The following is a 21415-nucleotide window of genomic DNA, read 5'->3' as shown; positions in this document are numbered from 1 at the left end:
GCCGGGCGCGCAGTCCAAGACCCGGATCTCAGTTTATCGGAGCCAGTGGAGTAGGAAGGTATCTGTGGTTCTGAAGTTGCTGGGGTTCCCCACCCCCCGCAGGGCAGGGGAGCGTATGTGACACCTTGTTCGTTTGGAGATGGTTTATTGACTCGTGTTGTAAAATCTAAAATGACGCCGCTGGGAAGACGAAGGAGCTGCTGGACCCCTTGCGACCCCCGGTCTAATCTAAGTATGCGGGGGACCCTAAAGTTCACCATGGCAAAATGCACGGGTGCCTGACGCCTAAGATGCGGCAGAGGCGCTCGGGAGTCTTGGAAAGGGCTTCGTCAGATAAATGAATGGTGGAGACACTCGCTCACTGTCTTCTACAGTCGGGGGGGTCTGGAGACCTGGCGAGTATTGGCAGTGTGCGGCCTCGGACTGTACAGGCCCGGATCCCTGACCTTCGCACTCCGGGCTGCCCTTCTCCCCAGGGCGGGTGAAAGTCACCAGACTGTCAAATTCTCCAAAATATTAAGAGAAGGAGGCCATCCAGCGCCCTGCTCCTGCCTGTCAGATAAACAGGATTTGCCACCTCTCCTCTGGACTTGACTTGCGACCATAGGGGCTCCGTGACCTGTCTTGATTCTGGATTTCACTGCCTCCTATAAAGAGAAAAAAATCTCCAGGCTACCTTTAAAATTATATATTTCCTTGGCTCCTCTTTGAATCAAGATCACTGAGGCCCAAATTCAGAGTGCCAGCACCGGCTCCAGGGCCCCAGGGTGGTGCCGCAAAAATTTCTGGCGCCCTGGGCGTTACAAATGCTGAAACTCCAGGGAAATTGATATTCTGATGTGAATTCCAACTAGGGAGCACCCTAGAGAACATTCCAGCTCCCCTGGGCGTACCTCGTGCGGGGAGGAGCCGGCGGAGCTGGGCCCAGGGAGTGTGGCCGGCGACTCCTTCGCGCCGCGTTTACACCTCTCCCTTTGTGACAAATCGATTTCCCGCGCCGCTGTTCTGCATTTGCATCCCGCCGAGGCCCGGGGCCCAGCTGCGCCCGGTGCACACTTAGCACCGGCTTGGGACTGTGTGCGTGTGTGCACGCGTGTCTAATTGACTTTCCGTCTACCTTTTTATGACTACATGTGTTTCCAACAAAAGGTCTTATTAGGACAATCTGGTTTCACTAATTTAGAGGTTGGGAACGTGGAAGGCAGGCGCTTTTTTTTTTTTTTTTAAGAGTTTGCAGAAGTTCAGATTAAGAAATGACAGCGGGATGCACCGTGGTCCTAGGAGTAGGTCTGCCTATTTTTATGACCTGTTCCTCTTTCCTCTCCCTGGCTTCCCCTGTTCCACCCCCTTCACACTCCACACTGCCCCATTAGCCACTGGATTCCTAACTGTTAAAGAACCATTTCTTTAACACTTGAGGCGTTTGAACCCAGAAGTCGGAGAAATTTACTGGGCTGGGGAAATCAGTAAGAGGGAAAAGAAATCATTCTACAGAGAAGAAAGTGCAATGAATGTCAACCGAGGAGGAAACAGAATTGTGCTGAGGAGTGACAGAGATCAGTGAGGTCTTACTAAGGTCGGCCCAGGTTATAACTGGAGAATTTGCAATATCGTTGTAAATGAAACCCTTTTTACTAACGGGAGCTGAAAAGAATATTTAGGAAGAACAGGTTTCTATGTCACTGAGAGAGTAAACCCGGGTCTTCTACACGTGCCCCATCCCTCTGAAGATTATGGCTTCCCACTTTGGGGTAGACTGCCAGCAGGCTGCAAGGGGCACCTGATTCTTGGGGTCATTCTCCGTCCCTTTCAGGCTCCAGAGCCCAGCTTTAGTCGTCTGCCTGAAGACTCCTCTCTTCTCTGACTCGCCCTGGGAGCCTCACTGTCCACTGCCCACTGGAAGCCCAGCAGGGCCCAGTGGGGGGCCCGACTCGAGCAGCTCACGACAGCTTCCTTCGAGACCCCTGATGGCGGACCCAAGGACTGAGGACAAGGGTCCTCCTGAACACTATCACCCCACTCACCAGACCTTCCTATTCTCATCTCAGAGATGAGTGAGGAGGTTGAGGAAACAGGGCTTCTAAAAGCAACAACTGTTTGTTGGAAGAATAGGCCCCAGTCATCTCCAGAAAGCCAGGCCTTGTTGTATTTCTCTGCTACTTTTTAGCCCCAAGTGTCGGTCACTTTGTCCCCATCAGCGCGGTCTGCATTTCTGCTACCTTCTTCCAGAACCGTCTGTCCACCATCCTTCCTTAAACAGCCTCTCTTTGGCTGGCACCCGAGCCTCAGTTTCCTCTCGGGGGCCCACTCCCCACCAGGCCTGTCGTTACTCCTTGAAACTCAGAGATGCGTTCAAGAATCAAGGGGGCGGGTTCCCGAAGTTCGCATCCCCTTCCCTCCGGACACACGGTCCCCAACTTCGCCCGCTGCCCTTTTTGTGTCCTTCCGCACCACGGCGGACGCCACGTGCGCAGCGCGACCTCTGGCCACGCCAGGTCTGGGTCTCACAGGAGCCACCACCGCGCGCCACCTACACCTCAGGCGTTTCCCCGGCGGCCTCCCCAGTCCAGAGTCGTTCCATTCACACCAGGAGGCCACCAGGAACCCGAGCTCCCTTCTCGTGGCGTTCCCTCGGCAGCCCTCCAGCCGTCTTGTATCCGGCGCCCATCGAGGCCGACGCGGGCCCCGGACTCGCTGTGACCACCGGCCTTGGGCCTGCTTTTCACATCCCTCTGCTTGTTTTAGGGGTCAAGCCACACTGGTTGGTCTCGCCCGCCCCATCCTGGTCTTTTCACGCAGCCGTTTCTTCACGACCGTGTTTTCGGTTGTGGGTCCAGCCTCCAGTTCTCCGAACAGCGATAAATGTGGCGATTAATAATTAACCAGGGCGAAAGGAGAACCGCGGAAGGTGGGGAATCAGAGAAGCTGGGCGATTCGGCAGCCTAGTCTCCCTGTGCTTTGCATATTTAAATTTTCCCTAGCGAAACGTTTAAAAAACAATCACATTCCGCCGCGCTTTCTCTTGGAGCTCCAAGTGTGTACTCCAGCAATTAACTCCTGCTGCGGACGCGTGCAGCGCGAGCAACCCCCCTCCCTTCCACCCCTTCCAGGCTCCAATATCTTCAAGAGAGCCTCCGCCGCTGTGCCCAGCCATTGCCCGGGACTTGGGGACACCGGGTGTTCATTCCTCAGAGCTGGCCTTCTTTCTGTAGTAACAGAGCAGGCCACATTTCCATCAGCCTGAACTCCCCGTCGCCCTCTGCCTCTGGGAATACGTAGGGTGGATCGACCCCAGTTCGATTTGGGCTGAAAAACGCGGAGGGGATCCTAGGCCTGGACCCAGGAAGCTGGGCCAGGGGCAGGCGGCCTGCTGGAGCAAGGGGCTTCCCCTGCCGCCTGCTTCTTTGCAGCCCTTTGCCCGGGCCTTGCTTCCAGCTGTCTCTGGGTCCTGTTTGCTTTGTCTATTTCCCGAGAGTCTGATATTGGCTTTTTTTTTTTTTTTTTAAATCATGGAATGCCGGCGGGTCTCCTGTGTCTACAGGTTCCCAATTTGAAGACCAAATAAATAATGACACGGAAAGGAATTAGCTTCATTTAAAAACTTCCAGCCAAGTTGAGACCCTTGAAATCTCAAAAAGGAAATATCAAGCCCCATGTCACCTGGGATGAGCCAGGTGACAGGTCTGTTACAGACCCCAGAACGTAGGGATACGTTTGGGGTCACCTTTTAAGGCATGGTTAATGAGGCCAGCGACATATCCACGGAGACGCGGTGTATCAGTAGGGAAGGATGGGGAAGGGAGACTGTACGGGGACTTTTCTCGAGGTCTTAGGGCCAATAGGGAGAGCTCCTCGAATGTGACACTAGGCTCGGCTTTGGGGCCCGCGCTTCCCCTGCGCCTCTCTCGGGTGCGGGACCGTGCGGGCCGGGAGCTCGGGTTTCACCCCAAAGGACACTCCCTCTGCTTCGCCGAGTCTTCCCCAGGCACAGGCCTTTGATTCCGCCGGGGGTCTCGAACCCAACCGCAGGTGGAGGGCGGCCACCGCCGGCCACAGAGAGCGGCTGGGCCGCTGGGTCTCGGCGCTCCAAGCGGCCCCTCCCGCACGCCCCGGCCTCAGGAGCCCCGCGCGCGGGGGCCGCGCGGGTGTCGCCGCTGCGCGCCTTGCCCTCCTCCTCCTCTGCCCTGCCTGCCTTCGAACCCGCGCTCGCGACCTGGGAGGAGCCCCCCCGACCCGGTTCGGCGCCTTTAACCTTCCGCCTTCCCGAACAGGGCAGGCTCCCCGCCTTTACACCCCTTGGGGACCCTTGCCCAGCCAGCCCGGTTGCCCCGCGTCGCCGCGCGCGCCCCGGACTGAGGGGCGGCCCAGTGGGTTTCAGAGACAGTCGGCGGCGGGCAGAGTCCCCGACCCCGACCTCGGGGCCTCTCCCTGCAGCGGCCGCCTGGGCTACGCCCTCGGCAGAGCCCTCCTTTCCTCCCCGTCTGTGACCGGCCCTTCCTCCGGCCACTGCCACCACCTCTCCTCGCCCCCTCTCTCCCCTGGCCCTGGCGGGCTGCAAGCGCCCGGCCGGGACCCCCAGCGTCCCCAACCCCCCACCCCCACCCCGTCCGGGACACACACTCCCGCGGGCATGCGCCCCTCACTCACTGTCCTGCTGCGGGGTGTCGCTGCCGCTGGTGAGTCCCGGCGACTCCAGTAGGCTCCGGCCGGCCTCGCCCACGCTCTCGTCCGCCTGCGCCGCCACCATGTCCCCGGCTTCCTCCAGGTCTAGCAGGTGACTGACGGAGAAGTTCTTTTTCGCCTGCAGGGTGTCGAGGTTGCCCGGGCTGTCCAAGCGGCCGCCCAGCGCCGGTTGCCGCTCCAGAACGTGCCCGTAGCTGGAGGTCATGGTCTCCCCCTCCGATCCCACCCACCCCCCTCTTCCCGCTCGAATCAACACCAAACGCTGTGGGCGCGAGGGGGGAGAGGAGCCGAGTGGGGAAGAGAGAGGGGGGAGTGGAGAGAGAGTGAGTGAGAGAGAGAGAGAGAGAGAGAGAGAGAGAAGGAGGGGAAGGACAAAAAAAAAAAAATTGGAAAGAGGGCGGGGGGACCCCCTTCTGCGGAGCAGAGTTCTGCACCAACAGCCTTCGACAGCCTCGGTTGCTTTCCTGAGGCCAAGTCCGGCGCGGTCCAAGGAGATAATCCACACCAAAAAATAAAATTAAAAAGTCACCCTATGTTCAAGTCAGGAGAAAAAAAATTCCTTCCAGCTCTCCAAAAGCGTCCACACGCACACACTAAAAATAATAATAAGGGGGAGAAAGGAAAGGGGAGGCCAGCAGGGCGGGGGAGTTAGGCAAACAGAAGAAGAGAGAAGAAGGGGTGGGAGAGAAGAATCAAAGTGGGTTTTTTTTTTCAAGGTTAAAAAAGTTATTCCCAGGCAAGAGTTCAAGCACCAACAGAAGAAGGCTTGTTCCAGCTTTAAAACATCTTCAAGAAAACGTGTTCCCCCTCTCTGCACTCCTGTGGATTCTCAGGAGTGACTAAAGTTTCAGGAGGAGAGGGTGATGTCTTGCAGATGTATTGGAGAGCAGGATTCTCACTTTACTTTTCGTAAGAAGAAAAAAAAGGGCTTCAAGAGTCCGAAGGAGGGTGGTGGTGGGTTTCCCCCCTTTCCCTTCTCTCTCTCCCCCTCTTCTTGCTGAGCTCCTTTTTCCTTCTCAGTTGGATCAAGAAGCTCTCTGGCACTTCAAAAGGCACAAACTGGCATGCAGAGGAGGCTTTGTAGGGAATACAAGAAAATTGGAGACCCCTGGGAGGGCAGATCTCGACTTAATAGGAGCCTGTAATTACGTGGCAAAGCCTTTGTGCGGTGCCTGACGTTTTACAGACCCCCTTTCTCCATCACAATCTCCTTCTTCCTCCTTTCCCTCGGACCAAAAAACAGTCTGATTAAGAAAACCCCCTTTGCCAACATCTGAGCAAGAGAGAAAGAGAGAGGGAGGGAGCCAGAGAGGGAGGAGGGAGCGAAAAGGGAGGGAAGAGAAAGCGAGAGAGCCCCTTTGGATTTTTTAAGTAAAGGTCTAATTATCATTCCCCTGCAATAGTATCACGGGGAGGAAAGACAAACTGAAACCCACAGTCACTTCAAACGGACTGATTATTTTGCTTGGGCATTAACTCCTCCAGATTTGTTTAAGATCTTGTTGGAAAAGCTCATTTGCATGTTTTGATAACAGCTGCGGGGAAACTTGTTGGAAAAAAATCCACAACTATCTCAATCAAATTTTCTTCTCTCTCTCTGCCTTTTTTTTTTTTTTTTTTTTTTTTTTTTAGCGTTTCCTGCAGTTCTAACAGTTTTTGGGAGTGGGGGTGGGGGAGTGTCTGAGAGAGAATGAAGGAGAGAGCAAGCAAATTAAAGCTACGTTTGGCTCCGTAGAGACAGCCTCTTAAATAATGTAATAAACTAACAGGAGCGATAATAGTGGGAGGCTCTCCCACGCTTCTTCTGCGAACCAAAGGCAGGTTAGGGGAGATCTAGAAGGCGCCGAATCGGTTCGAGTCTCTCGCCGCTAGGAATCCCGGGGCCAGGGCAGTGGGAAATTTACATATTTATTTAGCCGGAGGAAAGGACTCTGCGAGTGTAGCATAATTGCTCTCGCCTCCCCCCACCCTGGCCAATTTCGTAACCTCTTTGGTGCGGCCAAGGTCGCTTCCCCAGGCGACGACGCTAAGCCGGGAGGGTCGCGTTGCCCAGATGCTCGGAAGGCAGGGGCACTCCTGGAGCGAGCGGCCGGCCGGGCGGGGCTCCTGCTTAGTTCAGGGTCCGGCCCGGGTGCCTGGGCGGGCGGCGGGGGGCGGGGGGGGGGGTAAGAGGAAGGACGCGGAGGGAGAGAGGAACCCCCAAGTCTACGGATAATGCTCTGCCGTCTGTCTGCTGAGCCCTGACTTGACAAGGAACAGAGAGGTGCTGAGGCATTTTTTTCATGACCTGTTGGAATTTGGTAACAGCTTTAATAGTCTCATTAGAAATGAGTTACTATATGACGAGTAAGTAAAATATTAAGTGCTTATTTGTGGCATTTTATGTTCTTCAAATACACACACACACACACACACACACACACACACTTTCCCACTGCCTTGATTACTAGACTCCCCCCCCCCTTTTTTTTTTTTCCTCCTCCTATAGCCGAGAGGCTCTACTGGAGAGAAAGAGGGGTCCGAGTGTGTGTAAATGCTTTCTGGGCTCCAAACGGCCATAGTTAGCCCAGAACTCCCAGCCCTGATCTGGGAAAAGAACATTTGATGCCATCAAAGGGCTGCAGATTGAAACCAGATGTGCTCGCCTCGGTTCTTTCCATGCATTTAATTAAGGAGCCGGGATGGAGGAGACTTTTTCATCATTAGTCCACCCACTGCCCCCTCCTATTTCCATCCCCTCGCCCTCCCCCGCCCCAACCCGGCCCGCGCGCACCCCCGACCGGGAGCCCAAAGCCCCGCCAGCGCCGCGCGGTGCGCCGCGCGGGTCGCTGCGTCTCCCCAGCGGTCGGGGCTCCAAGCAGTAAACATCTGTCCGCGTCTGGGCCCGTGCGAGCGGCGCGGCGGGGCTAGCGGGACGCCGGTGGGAGGCGGACGCGCACCCGGGTGGGCCCGCACCGAGTGCGGGCGCCGCGCCGGACGCCCTCCGCGGGGATTTCCAGCACCGCAGCCTCTGGGAGCCCAGGCCGAGCGCCTCACGTGGCACTGCCACCCGCTCGCTCGAACGGACGCGACTCGATCGCGCAGAGGTTTCCCCCAGACGTCCTGCTGGATGAGCTTAGGGGGAAAGGCCGAGGGGCCCTCTCCCCCTTCCCCGCACGCCGAGCGCGAGGCACTGCTGGGTTTGTTCCCGCAGCCGGGGGCAGCCTCCCCCGCTCTCCCCTAGCCTGCTCAGACCCGGAACGGGCCCGGGCCTCTCCCGCCTTCTCCGCCCTCATTTACAGTTGAATTTCACGTTTCTTTCCGTGCTGACACTGACCGAACTGCCCTTTGGGACAAAGGGCTGGGTAAGAGGCCGTGGGGCTTCTGACGGCCCCCCGGAACGTGCTGCTGCCCCTGGAGACCGACCCAGCGATCTGTCAGTCGAGGAAGATCGCCCTTCGGAGAAAGTTGCCTTGTCCCTGGTATGCGGTCGGGCGGTCTGGTTACTGACCGAGAGGTAGCGACGGGGGAGATCAGGGATGGGCCGTTGGAAACAGAGTCGGAAGTCTCCACTTCTACTCCCCCGTGTTCTCGGGAGGGATCAGGCACTCCCTTAACATCACCCACTTGTCATTCGTGTAATAATGTCAACCAGTCCTACCACTACCAACGAGGATGCTAACGGCTTCCACAAAAACATCAGACACATTTGCTTAACATTTGCCGACTAAATATGTGTATGTGTGTATATATGTTATATTATGTAGAAGTTTCGATGCACAACATTTCCCTAAAATGTCTCCGGGAGTGAGAGCTCGAATACCGCCGCCTGCGTGGGGCTCGCTCAGCGCTGGCGAAGCGGCCCCTGCAGGGGCTCCGGAGGCCCGAGTCTGGGAGCCCTGCTCCAGCAATTGGGGTGGCCTTTGAGGACCTTGGTGAGGGAGTGGGGCAGGGTCCAGAAACTGGAACTTGGGAAAGAGAGATGCCAGTGTTGGGACAGGGATTCCAGGCAGGAGGCAGGGTCCCCGTCTCGCAGACCCAGAGCACTTTTTCTGGAATCCTGCGGAGGAGGCCGCGGGAGAGGAAAAGGCTCGCGGCGCTCTTCAGCCCTCCCGAAGGCAGCTCCTTCCCAGGGCATCCCGTAGGCCGCCGTTGCAGGGGTCAAGCCCCAGAATCCCCCAGCCTCCGCCCCAAATCACTGCAGGGAGTCGGGGCTGCAGGGTGGGCTAGAAGAAGGAGCAGGCAGGATCCCCAAGAAAGCAAATCCCCGAGGCATAGACCCTGCAGAATTGGTATTTTTTTTTTTTTTACTTGTTTACACCTTTTTAGTTTTTTTCTCCCCCCCCCTTTTTTTATCTATTAACAATTGCTAGTGGATTGGATCCACATCCTGATTATGTTTACATACATTTGTAATTTGCTGAGATTCTGGATTTGCTGGATCGTAATTAAAAGCCATCGGGATAACCCTACAGGGAGACTCAAGACTGACTGGAGAGCGCAGTTCGCCCAAGTAAAATGGTGAAAAGCACGGGTTCGTGCCGCCAGCCGGCCAGGCCGGAGAAGGCTCTCTGGGACCCTCAGAGCCAGCGCCGCCAGGTGCTCTCTTTTAGGCACACAGAGGTGGGCAGGAGAATGCCTTTCCAGAGCACCCAAGGTCGCAGCCTGGCCTCCCCTTGCTGTCCAGGCGCCAGGCCTTGTTCACTAGAGGGGTGGAGGGAGGGGAAAATTGGTGGATCAAAGTTCTCTGGGCTCAGGTTGCAGGAATCAGAAGGGCCAAGCACCTCTAGAATTCAAGAAGGACCATCTGGCAGAAAGATGTCAGAAGAAGGGAAGCTGTGGCCGGGAGCACATGCCCATCTCAGCAAGCAGGCAGCAGGCCTGGCCTGGGAATTTAGAAGGCCCCAGAGAACGCTGTGGCCTGTTTAGTTCCTTAATCACTACTTTGCTTTCCCCCTGTGATTTCCTTTTGGGAAGACTTGGAAGGAGAGCATTTCGAACTCACAATCTCTGAACATGTGTAGATCTTTCCTTGGCTTTCACTTTGACTTCCATCCATCCATCAATCTTTATTAAAATTCTGAAGCGCTGGGTGATGCAGCTAAACAGAACCCTCTTCCACATGATCCTTCCGGCATCTGAGCGTGCCTTTGCAACCCTTCCTTCTGCCCCGCCCTGTTTGAAAACTAACTCCTGTTTCTGGATTCCTCCATAAGCAAGTGGGAGCAAAGCTGGGACTAGCAAGGAAACATGACGAGAGATCAGACCATGGTAGGAAGGAGGTTTGGTTTCTAGCCACGTGCCCTTGGGTGGTCCTATTCATAGGCAGGTTTGGTACTGATCACTGTCCAGGGTTTCCCTGGCACGGGGAACTGGCAGAACACTGCCTCATCTGGCTAGCAGAATGTCCCCCACCCTAAGCATTTCTCCCCCTGAGGTGGGAACCAGGAGTTGCACTCCCTGATGTGTTAATAAGCTGATGTGGTAATCACATGTGACAGGTCACAGGTCCCACGACACATAAACAAGACAATACCACCCTCATGCAAATAATACGCTTTGGGGGTAGAAATGTTCTCCTGCTCCTGGTTGACAATCTAATATATTATATATTCATAGGCGATGAAACAGGGGAAGAAAATGAGATGCAAGATCGATTCCACAGGGGTGTCATATTTTAATGTTTCTGAGAAGAAGGCTCTCTGCCAGATTTGAAAGAAACTCTCCTTTGCCCTCCCAATTCTGGTTCTTATAATCATACGTGGCATTTTAGGAACATCCCATGCATTGGGTGAATGCTCTCTACCCACACCCACCTCCATCCAATAGCCCTATTGAATTATTTTGAAATTTTGCAAGAATGAAAGAAAATAGGACTAAAAACACATTTCCAAAATAGGACTAAAAACACATACCCATAAGATGGATAATGTGTCCATCCTACTCCAGGCTGGGAGACCCAATATATTCCCTGGGGCCATTTCACCACTGGATACTAACTTTGCACGCACCGTTGGGCCAGCTTCAGCTAAAGATATCTGTAATCTGGGGGCACCTGGGTGGCTCAGTTGGTTGAGCGTCTGACTTCGGCTCAGGTCATGATCTCAGTTCATGAGTTCGAGCCCTGCGTCGGGCTCTGTGCTGACAGCTCAGAGCCTGGAGGCTGCTTTGGGGTCTCTGTCTCCCACACTTGAGCGCGCAGGCGCGTGCTCTCTCTCTCTCTCTCTCTCTCTCTCTCTCTGCCCCTCCCCCGCTCTCACACACACACACACACTCTCTCTCTCTCTCTCTCTCTCTCTCTCCAAAATAAATACACATTAAAAATTTTTAAAAAGATATCTATCATCTGTAATCACATTGGCAAGTGCAATGAATATTCTCAGACCTCAGTTTGTTAAGTGCCTCAGCTGTATTTGACAGTATCGAACACTCTCGTTTTGAAATTTCTTATCCTGGCCCTCTGCTTCTCTGAGCACTTCTTGGTCTTCATAGAGTACTCCTTTGCTTTAGCTTACTCCTTAAATATTAATATTCTCCGGAGTCCTGCCTTTTGTCTTCACTGTCCTTTCCATTAAACAGGTTGTTACTATAAGATCTCATAGATTTTCATGTGCTAACTGCCTCTTGTTTGACAGTGAGTCTAATATCTAAATCTTAAGCTTTCTCATCTACTGACGGTCACCTGGGGCAAACTGAGCAAGTTACTTAATTCTCTATGCCTCAGTTTACTCATCTTTTCAATAGGGCTAATCATGGCCCCTACCGGCATATATTTGCAAGCATTAAATGAGAATGTATGCAAGCCATTTAACACAGTGCTCAGCATATAGTCAGCCCTGAAAGAAAAAATTGCTGTCTTCTTGCTGACATTCATTCATTCATTCATTCATTCCGGAACCTTAAACTCAACATGTCCAAAACTAAACTGACCTAGTCGTTCCATGCTTCTCCTCTTTCCCCAGTAGGAAACCAAGGAATTACCCCAAATTCCTGCCTCTTTGACACCAACTCTGGCTTATCCAGGCAGTCACTAAGGTCGGCCTATTTTATCTAGCTGGCATCAAATCTGTCACCAGATAGTCACCAAGTGATTGTTGCATTGGTACTGAAGACTAAGTCATACTGGAGCAAACAAACAGGCGACATTACATGCGAATGCATAGCTATGGTTATTATAGAGTGTTCACGTGACATAAAACATAACAACTCGTCAGGATGCCTTGCCAAATGCCCTCGGAGGAAATATGAATGTGCAGGTACTCTACCTTCTCTCTCCTGAGGAACTCAAGCCCTTCTCGCCAGGCGAATTCAGAGGGACCGCACATGGCTATTGGGAACATTAAGAAAACAAAAGCAAAGTGCCTTACCATAGTCGTTATTCGACAAACGTGAAATTCCTTCCTCTGCTCTTTCCCTTAGGCTCAGATGGCCGGGGCTTCAGGTAGCTCCGGGCACTACTGAGAAACAGGAGGCTAAATTCCTGCTATCTTCCTATTTTAGAAAAATCCTTTAAGGACAGGCATACGCATGTGACTAAGAAGCTGAAAACCGGGAAGGGTTCTAGGCAAGCAGCAGCACACAGCGCTGCCAGGGAAACCATTGCTGACCCTTCATTCCTGCGCCAGAACAGCTAAAGCCTGCTGGGTTTTTGTATCACACTCTGAGAACCAGAGAACCTGCGTGCTCGCTGGATTCTTGGCCCCGCACGAGACATCTGAGCTGAGGTCCCAGGCTGGCTGGCTGCCTCTGCGGGCTCCCCAACTTCTGGGCCCTGGAGCTCTGTTTCTAAGCCAAGCAAAAGTGAGGTGGACTCTTTGTACAGGATAGGTACAAAATGCTTTGGGCCCGGCTAAGTTTGGCTGATTTGAAACCTGTAAGGCCCTTCAGCTGACTTGAGTGCTTATTTATAGCATACCCAGTGGGTGTGCCGCTTTGGATAACCTTCTTTGGCTTGCTGCTTTCATAAATCTGGAGCCAAACACGGCCCATTCTCCACCTGCTTTCTTCTTTGGAGCCCTTGCACAAACCCCTACTCCCAGACAGGGCTCTCTCTTCTCCTCTCCTGTTGTCCCCTCTGCCTCTAACAGTGGCCCATACATAAACAAACTGGCTGTGCCTTCTATTGGCCAGTTACACTTGTTAGGTTAGGTGTATATATATTATCTTCTTTTTTTTCTATTTTTTATCGTATCTATTTTTTTATCATGCCTTATTTTAAGTTTACAGTAAACAGTAGCAACACATTTCGGCGACATTTTTTTTTTTTCTGGCTCACCTCAAAAGGGTACCGTGAGATAGCAGGTGTGTGAAGAACTTAATATAAAAGGTATGACTGTAGATAAGGCCAGCTGTAGCTACCAATACCTCTAGTTGTCACATTTTCCTGACACTCTTGTCTCATTTTCGTCACTACAGAAGGAAGAATTGATAGAGCGGGATTTATGAATTTTTGAATTTTAAAGTCTGAAATAATGTATTATTTCAACACTTTGCAGCTCAGGACCCATTCACTTAAAGTCACTATTCACCTCTCTTACACAATACATACCTTTGCTTTTCAGGAACCTGGTGTCCAGCTTCATATTTAAAACACCAGAACCGTCCCTCCCAACATACATGATAAAAAACAAACAAAACAAAAACACTCACCTTTTGATCCTTTCCTCTTTCTGAAATTTTTCTTGTGAGTATCTTCGGCTCTTTAAGCCAGAAGTCTGAATCATTTCCTTCAAAATTTGAAGGGTGTGGTTTATTGAGCGCTCTAATTTGTCAGGTATCTTAGTTTCTCCATTAATAATTAGTATACAGAATCTCGGATATCCAATTTTATGTTGTTTTTGGACCAAATGACCATTAATCTTTAGCCATTACCAGACAGGCTATTTTGAGAGAGGCTGTGGAGGTACGTTCCTTGGTTCTGCCTCTCAAAAATTTTGAGCAAGTTACTTAGTCTGTCTGAGCTTCAGCAATTCAAAGAACTGCTTAAAAAATGTGAGCCAACACAGGTAAGGATCCATCAGAGTGCCTGTCAAATAGTAAATACTCAGCAATAGTTCAGCATTTCCACTTTGGGCTATGACACGGTAGTTTGTAGCAGACCAACATTGTTCCCTCGGAGAGCAACTGGAAAAACCTGAACTACTTATGTCGTCTTCACCCTAAATATCAGAGGGCTTCTAAGGCAACCAGGACTCAGGGGTTGGCTCATGGAAGTAATCATGTTCCAGAAAGAATGCTTTCTGAGGTAAACCAAACTTGATCCATTCTTTCTTTATCCTTGGGTTCTCTGCCACCTTTTGGCATAGAGCAACAAGAGGGAAGGACTTGAGTCCGGGCAGAGCTTTATCAATTGTATGACCTTAAAGGAAGATACATGTGAATCCGGGATTGCTGAGATTTCATAAAGGAGGGAGACTGAGACAAATGAGACCAATATTCACAATCGCTCTCCCCCCCACCGCCCCGAGGTAGTTGCCAGTTAAGCTGCACAAGGCCAAAGGTTAAGAGGCAATGTGAATAAAAAGCAGATCAGAGATTCTGGCAACCTGACAAGGGCCAAGAAGACCACAATTGAAGTTCATGGCATACCAAGGAGAATCCATGAGAAACACTTCAGGCTCTCTGTTAGGAGATCTAGATAACTATATCCTAAGAAAGAAAACAAATTAGATGTAGGCTGACTCTTACCAACATTGAGTTCAGTCACAAAATGAATTGAGCTGATTTGCCTCTCTGTTGTCCTTTAAGATAGGCTGAATCCTCTATGAAGAAATATCACATCCAGAGTCACCATAATTTTCATACAAAATGTCCAGCATTTGATCCTAAAACAGAGAAGCAAAACCAGACATATTAAGAGACAAGACCAAGAGAAACGACACGTACAACAGAAGTAGGTGGCCCAGGTATTAGGGAAAGCAGGCATGGACTTAAAAGATTAATAATTAAGGGGCCCCTGCATAGTTGAGTCAGTTAAGTGCCCGACTCTTGATTTCAGCTCAGGTCATGATCTCACAGTCGTGGGATCAAGCCCCACATTGGGCTCTGTGCTGAGCATGGGGCCTGCTTAGGATTCTCTCTCCCTCTTTCTCTGCCCCTCACCCCTGCTAGCACTCTCTCTCTCTCTCTCTCAAAATAAATAAATAAACACATTAGAAAAATAAATCTTTAAATTAAAAACATTAATAATTCATATAACCAAAGGAACACATAAGATGAGAATTTCACCACTAGAATTGTAAAAACTAAATAGAATTTCTAGCACTGAAAAAGATGACTGAACTTGAAAGCCCAGTAAATAAGTTTAACTGGATATTTGACACAGTTCCAAAGAGAATTAATGAGCTGAAAAATAGACCAGAAGAAAATATCTAGACTGAGGCATGGAGGGAAATAAATACTGGGAAGCAGAGAGGGTTCTGGGAGACTGGAGGAGTCAGAAACACCAGAAACTGTCTCTCCACCTAGGCAACAATTGCACTGGCAGAATCTGTCTAATATAATTAATTTAAAACTCCAGAGTCTATTAAAGGCTTGAAACTTCCAGGGGTAAGGCTTGGATGGTAAATTGAGGTTAATTTCAGTCAGTTTCTCAGCCCCATGGCAGGAAGCTGTGCACATGTTCTCAGAGCAGCTACACACAGTTTATTGGACCCTATCCTCCAATATCAGGGATTTGTGCTCTAATTGCTGGTTGTGGCTTCTGATCACAGAGGTGCAGACAAAGAGGGCGGGTGGCAATTATTTTTCCACTCCCCGCATTGTTGCAAGCCCCCTCCCCTCAAACTAAAGTGATTTCTAGGGGTTTTAAGTGGCCAGTGCCCTTTCTCCCCCTTCATTTTTCTTTTCCCCCATTTGGGAGATAGACAGTTTTTAAAGACGAGGACATTCAAAAGCAACTGCCTATGTGGGGAAAATTAGAAAGTGACCATGTATGCCCAAGGAAAAGTGCAAGCTCAAGAAAGACCTGAGAAGATCTTAAGTTTGCACCTCAGGCTGATCCGTGAACAGAGAGCCTGCAACAATAAAAAAAACAATACACAAAAGCAATAACCGAAACCTTGGGAAAGGGGAAGAATCTGATTTCTAGGATTACCAATTAATTAGATTCGAATGTCCGGCTTTCAACAAAAAGTCACAGGGCATACAAAGAAACAAGAAAGTAAGGCCTGTTCAAAGTAAAAAAATAGATGAACACAAAATGTCCCTGAAAAAGATTTGATAGAAGATCTGCTAGAAAAGCCATTAAAACCATCATTGCCTTAAGGATGTTCAAAGACTTACAGGAAGATGTGGAGAAAGTTAAAAGAAAAAAAAAAAGATATATGAGCACATTGAAAACACTAATAAAGAGATAGAAAACATAAAAAGGAGCCAAAAAGAAATTCTGGAGCCGAAAAGCACAATACCTAAAATGAAAACTTCACTAAAGGAATTCAAAAGCAGATTTGAGCCAGCAGAGGAAAAAAACCCCACAAAGCTAAAGGTAGGAAGGTGAAAATTATCACATGTGAACAGAAAGAAAAAGTATAGAAGCAAAGTGAATACAGTCTAAGTGCTCTGTGGGGTGCTATCGAGCAGGCCCTTTACATGTTATACGAGTTCTAGGAGAAGAGAAGGGGGCACAGGGAACATTTTCTGGAGAAATAATGGCCGAAAACTTCCCATATTTGAGGAAAGACACGAATAGAAACACCTAAGAAGCTCAACCCTGTGCAAATAAGATGAACTCAAAGAGACTCACTCCAGGACACGTTATAATCAAACTTTCAAAAGCCGACGATAAAGAGATCATCTGGAAGCAGCCCAAGAGAAGCAACTAATCACGTGCAAGGGAGCCTCACTACAATGATCAGCAGATTTTTTCATCAGCAGCTTTAGAGGCCAGAAGGCAGAGGGTCAATATATCCAAAGCACCTGAAGGAAAAATAAAAAACAAAAAACTTGCCAACCACGGATCCTATATCTGGTAAAACTGTCCTTCAAAAGTGAGGGAGAAATTAAGACATTTCCAGACAAGTAAAAGCTGAGGGAGTTCATTACAACTAGAGCTGCTTTACCAGAAATGCTCACAGGAATCCTGCAAGGTGAAATGAAAGGAAACTAGACAGCAAACTGAAGCCATTTAAAGGAAAAAAAAATTATATATATAAAGTTAAATGGAAGCTAGTATTATTTGCAATTTCACTTTTTCTGTTCTACGTTGTTTAAGAGACTAATGTCTCTTAGTCTCAAAAAAAAAAAAATTATTGTCTAGGGATGCTTGGGTGGCTCAGTTGGCTAAGCATCTGACTCCTGATTCCAGCTCATGATTTCACAGTTCATGGGTTTGAGCCCCACATCAAGCTCCATGCTAACACTGCAGAGACTGCTTGGGGTTCTCTCTCTCTTTCTTTCTTTCTTTCTCTCTCTTTCTCTTTCTCTTAAATTAATCAACTTAAAAAATTATTGTCTAAAAGCTAGTATCACTGTAACTTTGGTTTGTAACTCTACATGTTTTATATATAGTTTAAGAGACTAATGCATTCAAAAGAATTATTTGTTTAGGTTTGGGGACTCACAATGTAAACGATATAATTTTGTGACATCCACAACCAGAGAGGTAGGGACAGAGCTGTCAAGGAGCGGAGTGTGTGTGTGTAACTGAATTTAATCCGCTATAAATTCAAATTAGAGTGCTATAACTTTAGGATGTTCAATGTGATCCCCATCGTCACCACAAAGAAAATAGCTATAGGGGCGCCTGGGTGGCGCAGTCGGTTAGGCGTCTGACTTCAGCCAGGTCATGATCTCGCGGTCCGTGAGTTCGAGCCCCACGTCAGGCTCTGGGCTGATGGCTCAGAGCCTGGAGCCTGTTTCCGATTCTGTGTCTCCCTCTTTCTCTGCCCCTCCCCTGTTCATGCTCTGTCTCTCTCTGTCCCAAAAATAAATAAACGTTGAAAAAAAAATTAAAAATAAATTTAAAAAAAATTAAAAAAAAATAAAATAGCTATAGAATATATACAAAGGATATGAGAAATAAATTTAAATGTTTTACTACAAAAAAAAATCAACTAAACACAAAAAAAGATAGTAATGCAAGAAATGAGGGACAAAATGCTGTAGGGTCTAAAGAAAATAAATAACAAAATGACAGAAGTCCTTCCTTATCAGTAAATGGATTAAGCTCTCCAATCAAACAAAAGACAGAGATTGCTGAAAAAGCTAAAGTGCATGATCTAACCATATGCTGTCTACAGAATTTTTTTTTTTTTTAATTTGAGAGAGCACGTGAGCAGCAGAGAGGGGGCACAGGGAGAGAGAATCTTGAGCAGGCTCCATGACCAGCGTGAAGCCCGATTGGGGGCTCAATCCCATGACCCTGAGATCATGATCTGAGCAGAAATCGAGTCAGATGCTCAACCAACTGAGCCACCCAGGCGCCCCACAATAGACTCACTTTAAATCCGAAGACACAAACAGACTGAAAGTGAGAGAATGGAAATTGGTTACTTTAGCAAATAGTAACCAAAAGAGAGCAGAAGTGGCTAGAGGAATATTAGCCAAAATGGACTTTATATCAACACAGGTTAAAAGGATAAAAAACACTATATATTAATAAAAGTTTCAATACAGCAAGAATATATAACAATTATGAACACTGTGGACCTGATGACAGACCAGCAAAATATAGGAAGAAACTGACAGAATTAAAGGGAGAAATAGCTCTATAATAATAAAAGATTTTAATACTTAACTCTCAGTAGATGGAGGTCTTCAACAACATCAGAGAGCAGCTAAATCTAACAGACATTACAGAACACTCTACTCAACCACAAAAGCACTTGCTTTCTTTTCAAATGTGCATAGTGCATTTTCCAGGTTGGACCATATGTAAGCCACAAATTAGGTCTCAATAGATCTGAAAAGACAGGTATACGAATCTTTTTCTCCAGCCACAATGGGATGAAATTAAAATTCAACAACAGAAGAAAACTGGAAAATCGACGAGTTAAAAAACACACTCTTAAACAAGCAATACTCTTTGCAACAGATTCAAACTGCAAATAACCCAAATATTCAATGGTGTTATCAATAAATAGTGTTAGGTTTATATAATTGAATATTACCTGCTGTTACATGCATCAGTATGAATGAGTCTTACAGAGATCATGTTGATAAAAAAACGCCAGGCACAAAGAACAGATTTTGTTTGTTTATTTTTTTAAAAAAGTTGCTTCCCTTCATATTCTGCTTCCCAAGCTGAAGACATCCCTTGTTACATTTCCACAGAAACTATAATTCAAGGAAGAAATTGGAGGCCCAATGGGTGTCATTTATCTATCATTTGTCTTTGACTGAGAATTTCTGTAAGGATGAGTAGAAACATGTAAAAAACAATACTTAAAACTGAATATTACTTGGTCTAACAAGCATCAAGTATTTTTCAAATTGCCTTCTGACATTTAGCAGGATCTTAACTATATTTTTGTGTGTTTAATTAAGTGATATACTAAGTATATAGCGTTGAAATCAGATATCTGGAACATACAGGCCATGAGATTTTCTCCAGCTATATGATTGTTCACATTGATCTCGATGTCGTAACTTTGGACCTGCAGTAATAGTAATAATTGCTATCATTAGATGAATACTTACTATGTGCCAAATACTGTGCTGAGTGTTTTATATCCATTACCTCAGCTAAGCCTCACAATAATCCCAGAAAGTAGGTTTTACTATCCTTTTTGCCAAGGTTAAATCATTTTCCAGTGCAGGAGAGGTCACTCGGCCACGATTAGAATCTGGTTGACTCTGACCATGATCAGGCGCCTGCTGGTAACTCCCTTGATAAATGTTGTATCATGTTGGCGTGTGTATCAGTGATTTAAAGGAGTGTCAATTCAATGGTCTGAAACTGTAAATGTAAGTTTTAGTACAAATTTAGCCCTAAGAGTACCTATTTCCCATCCCTTGGCCTCTACTCTCACTTGGCCCTCGTGAGATACTATAGCAGTAATAAGAAAAAAACCCTAGATATATCATGAGGAAGAAGTCCTCAATCCATTTGCTTATCTCACCAAAGGGTCCATATCCCCAAACAGGGTTATCATCAAGCATTTTGGACCCTGTCTTTGCTTTCTTCTCCTGGGAATGGAGTAAAGAGGAAAGTTGTACGGTAGCATTCAGAATGACAAAGCGTATGCTTAGATAGTCTATAAATCAAAGGATATTTGTACTTAGGTTATTTTTTCTTTTTACCGTTTTACTCAGCTCTTGTTTGAAAGGTTCCAATCTTTTGTGTCTAATGAAAGATTCCTTTGTCGTGTCACATTGGGAAGAGTATTGTCATACGCATGTTCCTCAGTTGCCGGGACTCAGACTCCTGTCCTTAGATCGTAGGAAGGACGTGTTGTCATGACCTTGGACTGTGTTGGTGAAATATGTTCTCTCTGAAGATAACAGTCTCATTGAAAAATGAATCTGCACTTCCATAGGTTGAAGAAGAATTTCAGCTCCTGCACCCTGCTGTAGCAAGAGTACTAATAAAAACCTTGAACCCATTACTCATGTATGAGAACAAAGAGACCTTTATTGAAAATCAAATAAAAGGTATAGAGAGTCAGGCAGCACATTAAGTGAAGATTCCAGCCTTCTTCTTCGCTCGTATTGCTTTTCATGGCATTGAGATTAAAGGTTTGATAGAATTCAACACAGTGACCTTTGCAAGGCTTGATTTTGCTATATCTGCAGAGTCTATTCACCTCTTCACCCAGAACTGACCTTCACTTCTCGACAAGATGTCTGTCTTCATTGTACCTTTCATGCCTATCTCAATCCTCACCAACAAAATAGGTACTTTTAAAACAGTTTCTCAGGCCTTTCTGCATTCAATACGCATTCATTCACTCACTCACTCAACATGTGTTGAGTGCCTACTAACACTGAGGATTAAAATAAACAGATAAACAAAAAAATTGGTCTGGCTACAGTGTGCTCACTATCAAAGAGAAGATATAAACACATAATTAAAAACGTATTCGTGTAGCAAAGTTGATGATTGAACATTATATTTTTCTCTTTATTTTCTTCTTTCTTTCTTTCCTTTCTTTCTTTCTTTCAGAGAGAGAGAGAAAGAGAGAGAAAGAGAATGAGTGGGGAGGGGCAGAGGTCAAGTGCAGGAGAGAGAATCTTAACTAGATTCCATGCCCAGCACAGAGTCCAATGCAGGGCTCCCTCCCGTGACCATGAGAGGATGATCTGAGCCAAAATCAAGAGTCAGACTCTTAACTGACTGAGCCACCCAGGCACCTCTGAAAACTATAGTTTTCAAATAAAAAAGTAATTTATTTAATTTATAAAATCTATTTCCCTAGTCCACCCCTCTGCCCCCCACCCTTCATCCAGCAGGGCCAAAAGAAAAACTTAAATTCAACATTTAATGGTATCTCAGACTCCTGGGGAGCAAATAGTCTCTTAAAGATAACTCAGTCTCTTTGGGGATGTTGATGCTCAATCTTTCCACTTGCTTTCCATCCCCCTGGCTTTCTTCTAGGATAGCATCTGAGCACATCAGGGAGGGGCTTCAAATCTCAAAGAGGAGAGAGATCCTAAGACCCACAAATAAGATCCACAATCCATAAATAAGTCCTGTTTTTATTTCTAGGTCCTCTGTGACAAGGCTTCTGGTTGGGACCAATTCCTGGCTTCCCTTTTGCAGGTATTATTGATGAAAGTATGATTTCTTGGTCTTAGATGGGTAGGCCAATGTTCA

General features: G+C 47.8%; 1 protein-coding gene across 3 annotated transcripts in view; it reads right to left on the bottom strand.

The window, feature by feature from the left end:
* PRRX1 (paired related homeobox 1) overlaps nt 1–6111 on the bottom strand; it is a 78262-nt gene extending 72151 nt beyond the window's left edge. For 2 of the 3 annotated variants that reach the window (XM_047839708.1, XM_047839709.1), the window contains exon 1: nt 4648–6109. In XM_047839708.1, the coding sequence (XP_047695664.1) occupies nt 4648–4888 (241 nt within the window). In that variant the 5' untranslated portion in view covers nt 4889–6109. Of the gene's footprint in view, nt 1–4647 lie in introns of all 3 variants that reach the window. The other variant, XM_047839710.1, reaches the window with a different exon arrangement.
* Nucleotides 6112–21415: the final 15304 nt, after the last annotated feature.

Source organism: Prionailurus viverrinus, chromosome F1, assembly GCF_022837055.1.
Source record: "Prionailurus viverrinus isolate Anna chromosome F1, UM_Priviv_1.0, whole genome shotgun sequence".
Taxonomy (NCBI): Eukaryota; Metazoa; Chordata; class Mammalia; order Carnivora; family Felidae; genus Prionailurus; species Prionailurus viverrinus.
Note: the sequence above shows the minus strand (reverse complement) of the source record. Positions and strands in the feature narration are given on the sequence as shown.